The sequence below is a fragment of the Macaca mulatta genome, chromosome 9 (genome assembly GCF_049350105.2).
Source record: "Macaca mulatta isolate MMU2019108-1 chromosome 9, T2T-MMU8v2.0, whole genome shotgun sequence".
Lineage (NCBI taxonomy): Eukaryota > Metazoa > Chordata > Mammalia > Primates > Cercopithecidae > Macaca > Macaca mulatta.
The window spans coordinates 134,366,774-134,385,531 of record NC_133414.1 but is presented as its reverse complement, the minus strand read 5'-3'; the positions used below and the strand labels follow the sequence as shown (position 1 = coordinate 134,385,531).

The window sequence follows — 18,758 nt, the reverse complement described above, 5'->3', positions numbered from 1 at the left end:
CGCAACCTTTGCTCGCTGGGCAGTGGGGCAGCACCTAAGCAGGGAAAAGCCGAGAACACCACGGAATGACGTTAGGAGTGAGCCAGTGCCCTGGGCTGGCATGAGACTGGGACTCCTGGAGGCTTCCTAGAGAATATGGTCTCCTTCCCTCTGTCCCAGATCTGGTCTACCTGCCTCACATCTCCATAAATGTGAGGGCATTGCACACGACGCAGCCAATTCAGATCAACAGTAGAATAAATCTTTCCAAATCTAATTTCTGAAATCAGAACACTTTCCACGCATAAACATGAGTAAACACTCATTTTCTAATATTCTACTAGGATTTTAAGCAGAATTGAGTTTTCACTTTTGAAATTTACTCAAAGGTAATAAAATTTTGGTAACTTGGAAATGGGTACCAAGATCCTTTTAAATAGAGTCCTAAAGAGATATGACAACTAATGGTCCTAAACAGCATTGAAGAAAGAAAAAGTGTTATAAAAGGCAATATTGGGCAAATGACATTAAAGTATTACATCGATGTAAATTTCTTGAAGTTGATAACTGCACTATAGTTATATTTTTCAAAAATTATTTTTCTTAGGAAATAAACACTGAAGCATGTGGAGTAAAGGAACTTAACAAATGCAACTTACCCCCAAATATTAATAGTTCAGAAAAAACAAGTGTATATGTAGATACACATAGAGATGCAGATGATATAGCAAGCAAGGCAGAAATTGAACTCTATGGTGATTGGCAGTACAGAGTGTAACTACATATTCTATGCATTATTGTGTATATATTCTATGTATATATTCTATGCATAGAATAGAATATATATTCTATGCATTATAGCATATGTTCTATGCATTATATATTGTATATACTCTATGCATTATTCTTGCAACTTTTCTTTAAGTTTGAAATTATTTTCAAATAAAAATGTTTAAGAGACTAATACAAAATAAAAAGTTCTTTTGACTTAGTAACTTCACTTCTAGGAATTTAATGTGGGAAAAGAATCTGAGATAAAGACAAATGTTGAAGGATGTTCACCAGTGTGCTATTTACATTGGTAAAACATTGGAAATAACCTAAAAAGCCCGGCATTGGGAAACATCTCCATGAATTTCTGTAAGGGAGAAGGAGCCTGGCAGGGGACAGGCATTTCAGGCAGGAGGATGGGCATGAACCAAGGCCTGGTATGGGGAGGTGTTCAGCAGGGAAGTTTCAGGAGGGGGGCCCGTGGCTGCACTTAAGCTGTGTGAGTTGAAGAAGCCAGGTCACCAGAGGCAAAGGCTGTTGGCTAGAGATGCGATTAGAAGGGGGTCCAGACCAGAAGCAAGACAGTTAGAGGTCACCTTGGTCCAAAATAAGAGACATTGGACCTCCAATCTTGGGCTGGGGCTGCTACCCGTGGAGAGAGGCCCATAGCGCTGGATTTGATTTGGAAGTAGAAATGACCTCAAGGTTGGGGTATGGTCAAAGTGGCATCCAGGACTATCAAGGCTCTAGCTTGATCCGCTAGTCAGATGGTGGAGGAACACTGGGGGCAGGGTTGAGGTGCAGGAAAGGGCAGGGGCACCGAGAGATGAGTTTTAATCTTAATTGTCGGAGAGGTCAAGCAGGCGGTCAGATACGTGGGTGTAGAGTTATTCAGCAGAGGAGTCAGCGCTGGAGATGTAAACTGATTTAAGGTGAGAGATTTTATTTTCTATAATGAATGTGCATTAATGTTGTCAGGATTTTTTTCTAAAAATTACTTAGGTTATTAAGTCTTTCATTTTTTGCACCCAGGCAAAAATACCTGAGACAGCAGGTACTGAGAGGGTCCTACCCACAAGAAGGAGCGTGAAGGGAGCCCTTTCCCCAGCCCCACACACAGCACCCTGAGTTCCAGCCCCAGCCAAGGCCCAGCTGTCCAGGAGGGCAGGAAGCTTAAGGAGTGGGTGCAGCCTCCCCCAGAGCACCTCCCTCCCCAGGCCGGCTCCTACTTTCTCCCATCCCCCCGTCAGGGGCCGCACCCTGGGAGCCAGCTCTGACCTGGGGGACTTCAGCACTTTGTGGAGCAGGTCCTGCGGGATTTTGCGGAGGTGGATCTGCATCCCCACTAGAGGAACCAAGTTCATTTCCAGCCACTTCTCGCAGGCGGTGGTGAGCTGCTCTTCCTTGTACTAAGACAAGAAAAACCAGTTGATGAAGGAAGTCCTGAGCTCTTGGCGCCCCCTACTGGCCTGCGACGACACTACACGTGTGCTCAGAAGGAGGGTCTCTGCAAATGTGCTCAAACCTTTTCTACAAAATAGCTGGAAACCATCATTCTCAGCAAACTATCACAAGAACAGAAAACCAAACACCGCATGTTCTCACTTATAGGTGGGAATTGAATAATGAGATCACTTGGACACAGGAAGGGGAACATCACACACCGGGGCCTGTTGGAGGGTGGGGGGAGGGGAGAGGGATAGCATTAGGAGATACACCTAATGTAAATCACGAGTTAACGGGTGCAGCACACCAACATGGCACATGTATACATGTGTAACAAACCTGCGCGTTGTGCACATGTACACTAGAACTTAGAGTATAATAAAAAAAAAGAAAAGGCCGGGCGCGGTGGCTCACGTCTGTAATCCCAGCACTTTGGGAGGCCGAGGCCAGCAGATCACGAGGCCAGGCGATCGAGACCATCCTGGCTAACACGGTGAAACCCCGTCTCTACTAAAAATACAAAAAATTAGCCGGATGTTGTGGCAGGTGCCTGTAGTCCCAGCTACTCGGGAGGCTGAGGCCGGAGAATGGCGTAAACCTGGGAGGGAGAGCTTGCAGTGAGCCGAGATCGCGCCACTGCACTCCAGCCTGGGCAACAGAGCGAGACTCTGTCTCAAAAATAAAAGAAAAGAAAAGAAAAAAGAAAAAATACATGAATTACAGCGTATACCTTTTCTAAGTGTTTTCTATGCTCGAGGCGCTGCCCTCAGTTGATTTAAATCAATCCTCATTGAAAACTTATGACATGGGATTACTGTTATCCCTATGTCACTGGTGGAGAAACTGATGCTCCCAGTTTCCTGCTCTTGCCTGTGGTCACACAACTTGTAAGTGGCAGAGCCGGATGCAAACGCAGGCAGCCTGACCATAGGCCTTGCCACTGGCTCAAGTCAGTGGCCGATCATGGAGGGCCCAAGGGTGTTCCCCGCAGGAGTTCTGAGGCTATGATGCGAACACACCCAAAAAGCAAGAATTAAAGGGCAGTGAAAGTGGAAAAGGCTTCCCAGAGCCAGGGACCTTGAGAGAGTTTTAGTACATCTCAAATAGCTTCAGGGCCTGGGGTCCTTCTGCAGCCCAAGCATTGCTGAGAAATGCTGACCAGGATGCAGATGCCACCACAAGTGGCCTTGGAATTACCACTGGGGCGAAGGGGAGGACGCAACGATAGGAGAACTGTGGCCTGCTGACTGGTATCCCCCCAGGTCACAGGTGACCACACAGAGAGAGCTGGAGTCAGGAGTCCTGGGGTTCGGACCCAGCTGGTTACCCTGGGCAGGTTGCTGCCCTCTTTGGCTCTGTTTTCTCCTCTGACAATGAGGTTGGATTCTATCATTTATTCCTAACCCTGACGCACTGATTAGATCCAGGTGAGTCCAGACCTCACAACTCCAGCAAGAATGTCCTGGAAGCTCTTCTGCTGTTTCAGTGAGAAAGGCTATGCTGCTTCTTCTCCCATCTAAGATTAAAGTCTTTCTATTTTTTTTGGTGTTAAAACATCCTTTTAAAAATAAAATGATGTTTAAAAAAAAATGTGTTCATGTGGCAAAATAAAATATTTGGTGACTTCAAATCAATATTCTGGGGGGAAGTAGGCCTGGCGGGTAAAATCCCAGCATGTGGGCTGCTCCTGAAGCCCCCTCAAGGGGCGATGTGCCCTGTCTGTGTTGTTCTCACCTTGCAGCCGGCCTCGTAGAAGTTCTTGATGGTGCTTGGCATGAGTCTGGTTATCATCACATCCACGCACCTGGAGAGAGAGAACTGCCGTTTCTGGAGGAACCCCACACTGCTTTTGGAGAAGCGGGAAGTCCCAGAGGTTCTTATTCAACTCCAGGGCAGCAGCAGACTTTTGCACGGAAGGGAGCCTCACTTTAGGGATATGGACATTTGGCCAGAGGATAAGACCAACATGGCTTGTTAGAAATAGCTCTAACAAGAGGCCAGAGATCAAATCCTTCAAGAGAAAACAAAGTAACCCTATAGCAGGGAACAAGGATTATTGCTCAAAGCTGAATTGCCACCAGGTGCTGAGTTGAGGTTTGATTTTAGCCAACACAGCCATCTGGTCATCCCCCTGCCTGAGGATTGTCTTCCTGTACAGACCCTTATGGTGCCACCAGAGGGGCCTCAAGTCCCATTCCTCTCTGCCCACAAATGGAATCAAAGAGCAGCTTTCAGATGAAGGTCTCTGTGAGCTCATGACTAGGACCCGTTGATTTGGCTCACCCACCCATGAAGGATCTATTCGCTGAGCACGTACCGTGTGCTAGGCACCCAGAGAGGTCCTTGGTGTGCAAAGAGCAAAACTGATGGGCCATTGAGGTGACATGTTAAGTCAACTTTCAAACAGATAACCACATTTGACAGTCATGTTAAGGATTAAAAAGTTAAAGAACAAGGTGTGATGGGAAGGCAGAACATGGAGACTTCAGCCTAGTGTGGTTAAATCAGAAAAGTGACCGGAAGTCAGAAGAGAGGCACTTAAAACCTGAAAGAGGAGGACAAAGAATTGGCCAGGCCAGGGATTGGAAGACCAGCATTGCAAGAAAAGGAAACAGCATGTGCAAAGGCCCTGGGGCAGGAGCAGTTGTCACACTTTGAGGGAATGTTGGAGCTAGCATAGCTGCAGTGCTGTGAGTTTAACACTGCTCCACACTGTCCCTCTTTGACTACTGTAATTCGTCTGGACTCAGCTCCAGCATCACCTCCTCTTGGAATTCTCACTGATTGCTCCTCTCCACATACTCCTTTAGCTTTGATTTCCATGACTCCCTTCTTCTACCTGGTTCCTTGCCTTCCTCCTAGAAGGGCATGAGCCAGGGTGGATGGAGTATGGTAGATGTGCTATGTGGCAGGTAGGGTCACAGACATTTCAGTGACTGAACTTTCACAGCTAATATTAACCTCTCTGCAGCAAAATTGCCTTGAAGCATGTTCACTTCATTGAGTAGGGCACCACAGAGTAGCCACTGGGATCTCATACTGAAGCACAACCTTGAACTCATTATGACTCAATGGTTGTTCACTTCATTGAGTAGGGCACCACAGAGTAGCCACTGGGATCTCACACTGAAGTGTAACCTTGAACTCATTATGACTCAGTGGTTGTCCTAAACTCAGTTGAGATACACACTGCTCATGGGCAGAGGCCTAAAGGACATCCAGTACCTCTTGCACTTATTCTAAAATGTATCCTTCCATAAGGCCAGACCAGAAGACAGCTGGGGTCTCATTGCCCCCAACAACCACATCCCTGAAGTAGCTTTTACTGAGTTGCATTTTGGCGTGCCGCTTTTGCCAACATCAAGGAAAAAAAAAACATTATAAGATTTATTGTTGCATTTACTCTACAGATATTGTTGAGGACATTGATCATTAGGTTGCTCGGGGTCATCTGCTGAAGACATCCACCATTTTAATATTAATAGTAGCTGTACTTCTCCCAAGTGAATTGCTTTTTAAACTTTTGTCTAGTTTTTATCTAATATCACTGATCAAGCTTCCCTTTTTATCTGCCACTAGCAAGCTCAGAGCTAAATGTATGGCCCATCTTAGGAAGAGTGTGGGTTATTACAGTTAGTATACAATGGTAGCCTCTCCGTCTTTTTCTTCCTCCTTAAACAAACAAACAAACAAACAAACAAACAATTTGGTGTTCTGTGGCTTCTTCATTTCATGTATTCATGGGAGTCACTCAAAGCCTTTACTAGAACAAGGTAAGAAATGATAAATGAATAAATAATCTGGTCATGGCCAAGGCACTCTACCTCCTTGTATGCTAGGATCGGCCCTTCAGACAGGGAGACTGACTCTACCCATTAGGAGGTGTCCTGAGTACTGGGGAAACCTGTGCTAAGTAAACATGAGGTGCTGCTGTCATCTCCTGGGCATTTTGCCTCTAAGACTGCTGAGTCCTGTCAATCCTGTATCTTGGCTGTCTCTTGAGCATGCCCCTCCTCTCGTTCCCACTTCCCCTGCCTATTTCAGACCCTCCTGGTCTCTCGGCTGAGCCTCTGCATAGCCTCTCAACAGCCAGCCTCCCTGCCCTGCAGCCTCCCACACATCTACCACATCCTTCACACAGGAGGGGCTCAGCCTAAAGCACAGAGGCTCTGCCACTCTCCCCTCCCAAGCCCAGGCTCCCCGCTCTGCTGACTGAACCAAGACCTGCTCATGTGGCTACAAGATCCTGCATGACCTGGGCTCATCCAAACCTCCGGCCATTGCAACTGCACTGGGTCTCAGTGGCCAGGCTCATCCCAGTTTAATGCTGCTCTGCCCTGTCCCCTCTCTCTCCCCCATTGACTGCCGTAATTCTTCCAAGCTCAGGTCCAGCACCACCTCCTCCTGGAAGTCACCCTGATTGCTCCTCCCCACATACTGCCTTAGTTTTGATTTCCATGCCTTCCTTCTTCTACCTGGTTCCTTACCTCCCTCCACCTCCCAACAGACTGCTGGGAAGCAACCCTCCCCATCCACATCCATCCTGAGTGCCAGCTCTGTGCTGACCTGCGCTGCTGGTTCTGGAAATGCCAGCAGGGACAGATGGAGGCCCTTTCCTCCTGGAGCTCATGGCCTCACCAGTCAGCACAGGGGGAAGCCCAAGGTATGACGAGGCTGAACAGGAGGCTCGGGCCCCACCCTCATTGGGCACAGGAGCCTTTAGGTGCTAGCTTTTGTCTGTCGAAACCTACAGGGAGCACTAACTGGGCTTGGAGTTGCGGAGGAGAAATGAGTGTCCCAGGAGGCTGACACCTTCTCTTATGCTTCCCCTTCCTCACGGTCAAACCCATTGGCTGGGCTGGACTGGAATAATCAGACTTTCCAGACCAAAGGAAGCAAAGAAAGCCACCCAGGCTCGCCTCTGGGCTCAGGGAGGTGGGGGGTTTCCACTTCCGGAAATTCTAAGGGACCAGGAAGTTGCCCACAGAGGAAGCTCAGCCCTGCATGGAGGCAAGGAAATGCCCCTCTGGCGCTGTGAGCCTGGAGGAACCCAAGTGACAACCAGGGAGGTGCTCCATGTGTATGTGTGTGAGCGTGTGTGCATACACATGCATGCACACATGTGCTGGGACATGCATGAGACAGCCATAATCCCAGCTGTGACTCTAGCCCAAGTGCCAATGAAGATATTGACATGAGAGTCAAAGGAACATCACCCAGTGGACGCTGTGTGCACACACTGCATCCCTTCAAGATGGGAGGCCTCGGGTATGTATGATTCAGAATCAAGCAGTCATCTGGCAATTTCCCACTGTGTGGGAGCTCAGCTGAGATAACCTGTGAGGTCTCATTCAGCACCTGAACATTGTGATGCTATCAGAGTGACCTGGGGCGCTTCTGTTACACAGAAACACAAACACACATGTATCCGATGACGCCACACCCTGTCAACTGCGCCATCAGCCTCTCAAAGGCAGGCAAGACTCAGCCCAACTGTGTGCAGGCCCGCCCTGGCCTCTGACCTGGAATCCCAGCCCCGCCACAATTATCTGGAGAATCTTGGGCAGGTCCCATCAGCTTCAGGCAAGCCTATGTTTGCTCATCAGTGGAATGAAAGGTTTGGCTCATTAGCTGCAAAGCCCTTCCTGCTCTGGCATTCAAAACAAGGTGGGGGGAGGGGAAAGGAGGAACCAAGAAGCTGATGTTTTTGGTTCATCTCTGGAGAAGCCAGGGCGAGAGTTCTGAAGGTGAGATGCGGCTTCCAGTCTGCTCCTATGGTAGGGCAGCTGAGGCTTGGAGACAGAAGGTGGCCAGAGGCCCCACTTCAAGAGGGAAGCTGCCCTGCCAGCGCTCAGGTCAGAGATAACTTCCTGGACCGCACCAGGAAATAGCTGCTCAGAAATTCTCTGTGTAAAGGAGCTTCGATGTCATAGTTATACATCTCAAGACTATGCTGGGCTGACAGTGGGAGATATATACAGTGGAAGGGGCATAGACATCTCAGGAAAACCTGGACTTTTCACCCCACCACCTTCTGGGTCAAGGCCAGATTCCTTAGATGGTTCTAAGATGCTACACCAGTTGGCTCTGCCTGCAACTACTCATCTCCCATCTACCACGGCCACCTAACCCCACGGTCTGACCATGCCGACACACTGGAGTGCCTTTTCAAGACTCCAGGCCCTTCTCAATGTGTGTCCCCTGTAGAGGGGTCCAGGCACTTGCGTTCCCAACGAGGCTGCCAGATGCTCCAGATCAAAGGCCTGGACCCAGTCATTTCAGGAGTCCCCAGAATGAGGCACCAGATCAAAAACGTGCGTGGGGTTGAATCTGACTGTGTGAACTCTACAAAAAACGAATTGAAACCTGTAAGATCCCCAGGAGAGATCTGTCTCTCCCCTCTGCAGAGCAGCTAATGTCTTCTCTTGGCTTGGATGGTATACTCATTCATTCCTTCACTCACTCAGAAAAAGAGACTGACATTTAAGAAGTAAACAAAACAGGCAGACCACCTCCCACCCGGATCTCTTCTTTATACTGAATCGCATCAGGAATTAGGGGAAAAAAGCCACAAGATACCACCTCTGTCTTCAGGACATCAATGCAGTAGGCACACATCCCCGAAAAAGCCCAGGAGATGAAACAAAATATTCAATAGAAATGAATCCCATGAATGATTTTCCACTTGGTTCACTTACCCTTTCATAAGCATTAATGGAATGAAGGAATATTACAGGACACACAGAAAAGGGAGGAGAAAATCTAAGAAATGCTCTTTCTTATTATAGATACTAATTTTGCTTGAACTTAATAATACATAGCACAAAATTTTCCAGTTAGGAATTCCCAAACTTCATTCTATCCACCTTTACTCACTTCTGGTGTCTTGGAGACGGTTGGACAGGAGATTTTAGAGGGCAGGGATCCTGCCCATCTGGTCCCTCACTGTCTCCTTGGCCTCCCAGAGAAGCCCAAGAAATCGTCCTTGAGGCAGATGAATGAATGAGTGTAGGTGTCAGTGAGTAAACTGACAAGTGGGTGACCCTAAGCAAACCTCTCCTGACTAAATGCCATCGAAGGGAGGGTCAGAACCACAAATGCGCAAGTGACAACATTACCACCTCACCCAAGCAAAGTGGAATAGTACAGTGTTAGAGGTCCAGGTTCCAGGTCCCACTGACCTTCCAGTCCTGGCTTCTCTACTTGGCAGCTGTGTGGCCTTGGCCAAGTTACTTACTTCCCAAAGTCCCAGTTTTCTCATCTGTAAAATGAGCATAGTAATAGTCCTACCTCCTAGGGTTGCAGGGAAGATGAAATGAGGTCATCCCTGCAAAGAGCTGAGAACTGAAAGGCAAACACTCCATCCCAAAGCCCTATGTGCTGACATCCCCTACTCCCCAACAAAGTCCTGGGAAGTAGATGGGACAAATGTTATAAGCCACATTTTATGTCAGAGACTGCCAAGGTACATGGAGACCAAGGGGCACCTTATTGCAGAACTGAGCACAGACCCTGCACGGACCCAGGTTGCTTTTGGCTTCGCAGGAAAAGCCCAACGCAAACTGGGAGCTCTGATCTCACCCCATCAGGGTGTGCTTCCTGGGTGGCTTGGAGGCAGGCGGAAACACCCAGCAATGTCTGTTACCCCCTCACGCTCATGATTTCCGCATCCATGAGCCCAGGCAACCCTTGTCAGGATGAGGAAGCTTTCACATTCAATGCCAACCCACTTCGAATGCCTCCTGGCCCCCCACCACCTCCTCCCCACACCGACACACCCTGAGGAACCCTCCTGCCGGGCAGCCCAGGTGGGCCAGCAGGGTCTGAATGTCCAAAAGAGAGGCTATGCCTAAAATGGGCAGGGGCATTGTTGGGCAATTTTAACTTTGCATTTTCCTCTCTTCCAAAAGACCTACAATGACCGTATGTAACATTTATAACAATAAAAATATTATTAACAAGAAAAAACAAGACTATCTCAAATGAGCAGGAAAAACGAGGACTGACAATGATGGGAAAGTCAGCTTACCCTCCAGTTGCCAGCTTGTGTGTGTGTGTATGACTTGAAGGAGAAAGATTTTTTTTTTTTTAGCCAACAATGAAAAGGGGTGAAATTGATAAGCAAGCCTGGTTTGACGGCTACTAGGAAGTCACTGTGTATACGCATGAAGTCTCTCCCAGTGGTAGAAATCCCCCCCATTTGCATTTCATTCCTGCGAGTCGAGAATCGTTTGGTTAAAACTAGTATGTTGCTGGAGAGATGGCTCACCTGTTATTGTGAATGAGTGTCTCAGTTCCTTTCCAGGCTCAAGGCCATGCTTGGCACAAAGACACCTGAGGTGTCTTAGCCCAGTGAAGAGGAATGTTCTACCAAATGGGCCAGGAATTGCCCTTCCGATTTCCCCCAGGCCTGGCTCTGCCCGAAGTCAGCCTTGTTTCCTTACCTTTGAAACAGGCCACTGAACTGGAGGATGTGGGCGGAAGCCAGCACCCCCAGTACATCTTCCAAGTTAATCTCCACCTCACTCACGTAGAGGTTCTTCAGGGCCGTGGCGAAGGCTGGGGAGACACAGCCAAGACAGCCGTCAGTGTGGGGCTCTGCACACAGGACACCACCCAGGGCCCTCCCTCACTACTGCAGCTGGGCAGGCAGAGGTGCCCTTAGAGAAAATGCACCATCTCTGACCTGGATGCAGGCACCACCCGGAAGCTGACGGTCTATGCTGCCAGCCTTCCCAAAGGAGTTGAGGCTGAAGCTAAAGAAAGCAGAGCTTCTGCTGAAAGGATCCTCCTTTAAGCCTGTTCTCAGGGGTGAGACCATCTTGGGTTCTCTCCTAACCTGGGGTCTGTGGCCTGTGCAGGAATGTGACTACTCAAATATGTGCAGAATGTTGTGTGCAAGTCATGCATTTTTTTTTTTTTTTCTGGAGACAATATATATCTTATAGCAGATTCTCCTTGGAGTCTGGGGATTTCCAAAAAGGTTAAAGACTCTCGGAAAGAGCTAGAATAATTTGATGGTTCAGGAACTGAACTGCATGGCTAGGGGCCAGATGGACTTGGCTGATTCACCATCAGAGTGTCCTCTGGTGACAAATGGCCCAACTAGTGCTGAAGTTTCCTCACCAAGCGATTCCTAAACAAGTGCCATCACATGGCCTCCCAAAGTGCTGGGATTACAAATGTGAACCACCGCACCCAGCCCATAGATGCATTTTTAAATATCTGCTTATTTTGAAATAGTTTAAGACTCATAAGAAGTTGCAAAAACAAGAGAGACAGGGGCAACAAATAAGTCCACCCCTGAGTGGCTGTGAGGGGATGGGGAGTGAGCCCAAGTTCGGGGAGGCAGGGGGTGGTCCTTGGCAGGAAGAGGCAGGTGAAGTGCTATTTGGGAGCAAGGCTGGGCCTGATGGTTGCCCTGGGTGGGTGTGAGCCTAGAGCGGCAACTCCTCTTGCGCTGGGTCTGTCTCTGAGAAGCCGCTATATTTTCCCGGTCTCTGCATCCTTCACACCCTTTCTCGATGACAAGAACCTCTCTTTAGTAATATTCCACCTTCTTCCATTTCCCCAAGTCACCCTAGCCTTCTCGCCCCTTCTTTCTTTGCACGTTTGGGCCTTTTGAATAAGACAGCACTGAACACTGTCTACTGTTGGTTTGTTTTGCTTCGCTGTTGCTTGTTCATTTTTAAATCTGGGAGGACCATTTGTTCAATGGCATTCTCAGAATATAGACAGGTATATACATACCGACTTTAGTGACCAGTGGGTCATTGATCTTCAAGGAAATGATCATCCTCTTTGCAGGGGATTTTTCTTTGGTCTTCTTAGGTGATTGAGCTAGTAAAGGCAATGAGATGATGATGAATGGAGGTGATAACCATGGTGAAGACACAGTGGGAGGCACCTACCACCCTGGCATGACCGTGAGGTATCAAGACATGTATCACACTATATTTTCTTTGTTTCATAGATGTAATCTATCTATCTATCTATTTATTTATTTAATTTTTGTGTGTGAGATGGAGTTTCACTCTTGTCACCCAGGCTAGAGTACAGTGGCACTGTCTCAGCTCACTGCAACCTCCGCCTTCTGGGTTCAAGCTATTCTCCTGCCTCGGCCTCCCAAGTAGCTGGGATTATAGGCATGCACCACCATGCCTGACTGGTTTTACATTTTTAGTGAAAATGGAGTTTTACCATGTTGGCCAGGCTGGTCTCGAACTGCTGACCTCAGGTGATCTGCCCGCCTTGGCCTCCCAAAGTGCTGGGATTACAAATATGAACCACCGCACCCGGCCCATAGATGCATTTTTAAATACCTGTTTATTTTGAAATAGTTTAAGACTCATAAGAAGTTGCAAAAATAGTGCAGAGTTCCCTCATATCCCTCGCCTAACTTCCCCCAACGATCCTGCATAGCCCTCTGCATTGTCAAAACTGAAAAACTGATGCTCACACTGCATTTTACATATTTATGACCTCCCTTATCCTTTCTCTTATTAGGCTGTGAGCAGTTTGAGGGCAGAGTGAACCGCAGTCATTTCTGAACCCAGAGCACCTGGGGCAGTGCAGGCAGGCAGTGGGAGTGCCACCGGCTGAAGGGTGAACATGGGACTGAGGTGTCCATATGGTGGCTACTGTCACTCTGCCCCAGACAGCTCCACTCTGGGGACCCCTGCCACCGAGGATTTCCAGGAGGAAGGGAAAAGGTAGCCCAATTCATTGCTAGCCAATGCCATCCACTCAGTCATCCTAGAATGTGAGTTACAGAGTGGCATTGCCCTCAGGTCTCCAGAGGTACCCCACAACCTTGGCACAAAAGCCAAGGCCCTACCAGCAGCCCCAATTCCTACATGGCCTACAATCCCTGCCCACTGCTCTGCCCATCACACCCCCACCTGCCCCCCCCACCCCCCGCCCCGCCCACCAGCATGCTCCACGGGATGGTGTGGGACTCCCGCCCTCCCTCCCTCATCAGGGGTCTTCTCACTTGTCCTTCCCTCTGAGAGGCCTTTCCTGACTCCAGATGTAAGGTAGCACCCCACTCCCCCGCTAACTGGCTTTATTCTTCTTCAGAGACTAACTTGACCATGACCTTCCATTTACTACTCTGTGCCCCTGTTGTGCTTTTCTCCCTGGCAGCTCAGCTGAGGTGGTTCACTCACCGCTCCATCCCCTGGGCCCACCCCAGGCTCGCACACACTGGTGCTAGTAAATATTGGCTGAATGAATGCAGCATGTGGATGCCATCACCAGGGAGCTCAAGGTTCCAGATAATGAAAAATGATGTGAGCCAGAGCCAAAAAGTCCATCATCCTGTGCAGCTACAAAGAAAAAGAGAGCAAAGGATCCTTTGCCCTCTGTTTCCCCGCGCTGTCGTCCATCACCTGGCTCTGTGCTGGCTCTCACTCAGCAAATACTCACTGAGAACTTCCTAAGCACCAGGCTTATTCCACTCTGGGTCACATGCTTCTCCGGCATGACTACACGGCCTCCCATCTGCTCATGCCAGCCTGCCATCCATCCCATGGCAGGGAGTAAATGGGAGGATGCATGTGAGTGCCTGGCACACAGTAGGCATGCAAGAGGTGGCAGTTAATATTATAATGTGTCACAGTATTTGTCATGCTTTCCCATCATTTTGGGTTTGTCTGTCCCCTCAGATGGTAAGCTCCTAGCACAATGCCTGGCATAAGCTAAGCATTCCACATAGGAAGGAAGGAAGAGAAGAAGGAAGAGAGGGAGGGAGGGAGGGAGGGAATCAGTTCTGTCAGAGTAAGTGAAAGGCAGAAGTTCAATATTCCCTCCAGGTTGAGTAAAACCCCCAAATCGGATAAGATATCAATAATTTGTTCACACTCTTCTCCAAGGTTCTCCAAAGCCAAGGTGGTTAGTTTGTTTTTGGTAAGTGGGCCACTTCCTTCTTGGATTCCCCGCTAGAGAATAAACACGTCCTCTCCAGACAGCTGCTCCTCCACTCTCCATGGAAGGAAATCGAGCAGCTGGAGAGCCTGTGCATCTCTGCAGAGTCCAGCACTCCAGGGTCTGGTCAGAAGTTCCAGGATGAGCAACACAGATGATCTCAAGAACATGCAAGTGATAACTGTGAGACAGGTATGCAAACCACCATTGTGAGATATGTTCGCTTTCAAAGGCACATGAAGGACTCTGACTGTTCCTATTGAAAGACATGAATCCCAGGGCTTGATCAGTCCATGGAGCTTGTGAGGAGACACTGGAGTCGTGACAGTCCAGGGCACTGGGGTTTCATCTCTGCACCTTCCCTCTTGTCTCCCAGCCAGGCGCAGCCTCTAGCAGGAAGGCTTGGATCAGAGTGGCTGTCTTAGCAGGGCCAAATATTTTCATTTTAGTGACCCATTCTAGACACGTTAAAGACCATAATGTTAATGACTCCATTTCCACTTCCAAATTCTCCTGCTTTTCCATGAACTCACTGTCTGGCTCACCAGAGCCTTTCACAGATGGTCTGGTGAATGTTTTGACTTGGGTACAGGGGAGATGGAAGAGCCCAGTCTGGCTGTTGAAGACACTGGGACAAAGGTTTCAGAAGAGCACAGAGGCTCATGAGCCAACACCGAGGTTGCCGCAGTCCTGCAGAGCCCAGCTGGCTCTCACTGCCTGCACCGCGGGGAAGGACTGAGTCAGATTCCCGCAGGCAGCGGGGCTCTCCCTCCAGGCTCAGGCTCAGGGAGGGGGAATGACTGGGGGCTCCGGCTGCCTGTCTGACTCTAGAATAACAGGGCTTTGCTGTCATGTCTTGGAAATGAAAGCCCATCATGACTGGTATGCTGGCTGGCTTTGGGGGCCTCAAATTTTCCATGGCACCTGCTTATGAGTCAGCCCGAGGGGATGCCAACCTGTAGCCCAAAGCAGCAGCTGGCAGTGCAGATGGAGACAACTTAGAGACCAGGTGAGAGGAGGCTGGGGTGGTCAGGCCTCCCTGCTGGGAGACAAAGAAAGAAGTGGCCTACATTCTTTTTGGAATGAGGTAGAAGAGAGATGAGAAGAGAAGAGGAAAGAAAAGCAAAGACAACAACAAAATAGATGCACACATATGGGCCTTGAATAGCACACTTAGGGCCAAAGAAGTCACAGATATCAGAACTCCACCTTCCTTCCAAAAAGCTCTTCAGAAAATTCCCCACAGCCCATTTTTCCTTTTCAAAGAAGTAGGTAGAGTCTGTATGTCTGGGCTGGCCAGACAAGACTCGGGTTATTTCAAGGATAATAATTGGCATGTACTGAGTGCTCGCTGTGCACCAGGCCTTGTTCTAGAACCTCACACCTAGTACTTCCTCTACTCTTCAAAGCCGCATCCTAAGAACTATTATCCCCATTTTGCAGTTGAGGAAACTGAGGCTGTCACGGGATGAGATAACACCGTGGAGCCTTGCTCTTGACTGCTAGAGTGACCGTGGTCTCAAAACAGATAACCATGTTCCAAGCTGGGACCCTCAAGCTAGAGGGCACTGAGGCTCCAGCACTGGGCACCAGAGAGGAAGTACCTCGCAGAAGCTCCTCCAGCTCCCTCAAGGGGTATGTGGTGCCCTGCATCAGGGCTTTCAGGTAGAGCTTGGCCAAGGTCTCAGACTGAAAAAGCTGGGGCTGATGGAGTTCCCATTTGAAGCCCAGGCACTCGAGAATCACATCTGAGGAGAGAAAATGATGCTGAGCAAACACATCAATAACGTCCCCACCCAAAGATGCATCAGCTTCCTCTCCCCCAACTCCTTTGCTCGGTGGATCATTAAGCAGATGAAGCAGGCAAGCAGCAGGCATCTCAGAAAGGAAGTGGTGAAGTGTGGGCCTCGGGGGCTTAGTGGCTTTGAGGGGGACACTGAAGGAGTCTTACGAGGTCACCCAGGACATGCCACATGTCCAGGACAGCTGTCGGCTAACAGCTGTAGGACTTCAGAGGCACTCGCGCTGCCCTCCAATGTGGGGAATCAGGAAAAGCTTTGTGGAACAGGGACGTTGTCTGGGGCACTCCTGGGGGGCCAAGGCAACAAGAACGTTCTGGCTTCCCCTACGACAGTGTTTCTCAGCCCTGACATTGTAAACATTTTGGGCCAGATACATGTGTTTTGGGGAGCTGTCCCGTGCACTGTAGATGCCCAGTAGCAGCCCTGGCATCTACTTACTACATGCCAGTAGCACTCCCTCCTCAGTGGTGACAACCAAAAATGTTTCCAGACATTGCCAAGTATCCCCAGTGAAGCCAAATCATTCCCCGTTCCCTGTTGAGAACTACTGCACTATGAGTTCCAAAGCATGACCCATCTGAAATGTAATAGCAGGCCTACCAAAGAGAGTAGGATTCTCGTGACCCTCCCTTGACAATAAAAGAAGGCTCTTTCCAAACTGTAGAAGACTTTATTCAGGGGCATCTAACCTGAGGATAAAATCAGTGATCACTAAAAGAAGAGGCTTTTTGATAGAGGAGGGCAGAGGGCGAAACCGAGGATGCCAGGCCAGGTGAGGCTCGAGAGGTCATGGGGAGAGGACTCTGCATGGCTCAGCTCCTGTGTTGTTAGTACAGAGCTGGGGAAAGGAGAGGTGCCTAAAACCCTCAATCTGAATGCCAGACAGGACCTGTAGGGCCACTAGCCCCATCTACGTATTTCTTGGTTTTGCCATTAGTTTCACAGTGTGACCTTGGGTACCTGATTCTTCTTCCTGTTACTATTATTGTTATCCACCAATATTATGATATTGTTTGGTACTGGAGTTCAGGGGGTTTGCATCTCAAATATTACATCACCTTAGGTGGACTGGTTATGTTGAGTTAGAAAAAGTCTCAGCCCATTAGGGTGATTATAGGCAGGGGCAGAATTGTGGATACAACATATTCACTCACTGGATGTCAATTTCCACTTTCAGGATGGCCAATGCATGGCAGCCATCACTAATCAATCCAGAGCTCTTTCTCTCATGCCAGGAGATGGTCTCAGACTACTTCTCCTGTTCAGAGTTGAAGGTGAGAAAAGAATTTATTAGCCTCTCTTTGGAAAGGAGGCTGGCTCTGATCTCAGGCAGCCACACCATGCCGTAGGGTTTATCCAAAAAAAAAAAAAAAAAAAGGCTGCTTTAAGAAGCTGTCCAGCCTCCTCATGAGGCTCAATGAACCTTTTTCTAGCAAAAAAGAACCTATCCTGATTCTTGATCCTGCCTCAGAAAAGTCCTCTTGAACAAGTGCAGCTGTGAACGTCCAAGTCACGACTGGTTAGAGCCCAAAGAGACGGAGAACAGCTGCTTTATGCTTGCTGCATTCCGTTTAGTCTTTCAATACAAAGACTACTTTTTTTTTTTTTTTTGAGATAGAGTCTTGCTCTGTCACCCAGGCTAGAGCTCACTGCAACCTCCAACCTCCTCTTCCTGGGGTAAGTAATTCTCCTGCCTCAGCGTCCTGAGTAGCTGGGATTACATGTGCATGCCACCACACCTAGCTAATTTTTGTATTTTTAGTAGAGATGGGGTTTTACCATGTTGTCCAGGCTGGTCTCGAACTCCTGACCTCAAGTGATTCACTCGTCTGGGCCTCCCTGCTGGGATTACAGGTGTGAGCTATTTATTGACACCAACACGTTTGTCTTTATCACGGCGAGAAGCATATGAAAATGTGTTTACCAAGCTTGGTTTCACTCACTGCACATTTGACAAATATTTACAGGGCACCTATTGTTTCTCAGATACTGGGAAGTGGATAAGAATCGCAACTTATGGACGAGCGCCCTGGCTTATGGGCTGGCTTTCTTCCGTAAAGACCACAAGATACCCCTGAAGTCAGCAGCATTCTGACTTAATCCACGGAGAACACAAACTCACCTGCTTCCGCACTTTGGATGTCCTTGTTCTTGAAATTCTCACAGAAAAACTTCTGAATTTGTGAAATGTATAACCTCAAGGGGAAATGCAAACATAAAATCCAGGAGTTAATATTGACATTTTTCTCCAACTACAACATGCATTATTCTAGCATAAACTTCCTTAAAGCACCCATTGATCAAGCTACTCATATCTCGCCCTTTGGAAGAGTTTCCTCAGGTCACCATTTGTCTGTCGATCTTAAAAATCTGTAGCCTTTCTGATAGCTGGCTTATAATGCTGATTCCTGTTTTCAGTTTGTGGGTAGGGCTTACTGAGGGGGTATTTGAGGTCGTACTTGGCTGCCTGAATGACACTTTATTCAGTGTCTAAAACATTATCTAGCATATAGTAGACACTCAGTAATATCTGCTGGGAGAAAAGAATAGAGGTGTCTGCTCATTTCTAGGATGTTAATTCATCAACGATTTTGTTTAGAGGTCATACAGGTCCCACTCTCAGCGTGTCCAAAAACTAAACTTAGCATCTACCTCAAATCCTACCCTGCTCACTCAGATTCTCATTTCAGGAAATGGCACCACCAGCCTGCAGTTGCCCAAGCCAGCATGCCGAGTGTGGTTACATCTCATCACTTGCCTGGATATTTTGAATTTGTCCATCTCTCTTTGCTGTTCTTGCTATCGCCTTCCTCCAAGCCCCTACGATCTCCCTTC

The 18,758-nt window shown here is 48.4% G+C and overlaps 1 protein-coding gene across 14 annotated transcripts in view; it reads right to left on the bottom strand.

The window, feature by feature from the left end:
- The window catches only part of BTBD16 (BTB domain containing 16), a 78,504-nt gene that overhangs the window by 36,543 nt on the left and 23,203 nt on the right, over positions 1 to 18,758 (bottom strand). For all 14 annotated transcript variants that reach the window (XR_003719525.2, XM_028826958.2, XM_077947736.1 and 11 more), the window contains 6 exons: positions 18,046 to 18,119; positions 15,726 to 15,869; positions 11,947 to 12,036; positions 10,641 to 10,755; positions 3,931 to 4,000; positions 2,029 to 2,159 (listed from right to left, as the gene is read on the bottom strand). Coding sequence is in view for 13 of the 14 variants with exons in the window: in XM_028826958.2 (XP_028682791.2) it covers positions 2,029 to 2,159; positions 3,931 to 4,000; positions 10,641 to 10,755; positions 11,947 to 12,036; positions 15,726 to 15,869; positions 18,046 to 18,119 (624 nt within the window). In the remaining variant the exon portion in view is untranslated. The remainder of the gene's footprint in view (positions 1 to 2,028; positions 2,160 to 3,930; positions 4,001 to 10,640; positions 10,756 to 11,946; positions 12,037 to 15,725; positions 15,870 to 18,045; positions 18,120 to 18,758) is intronic.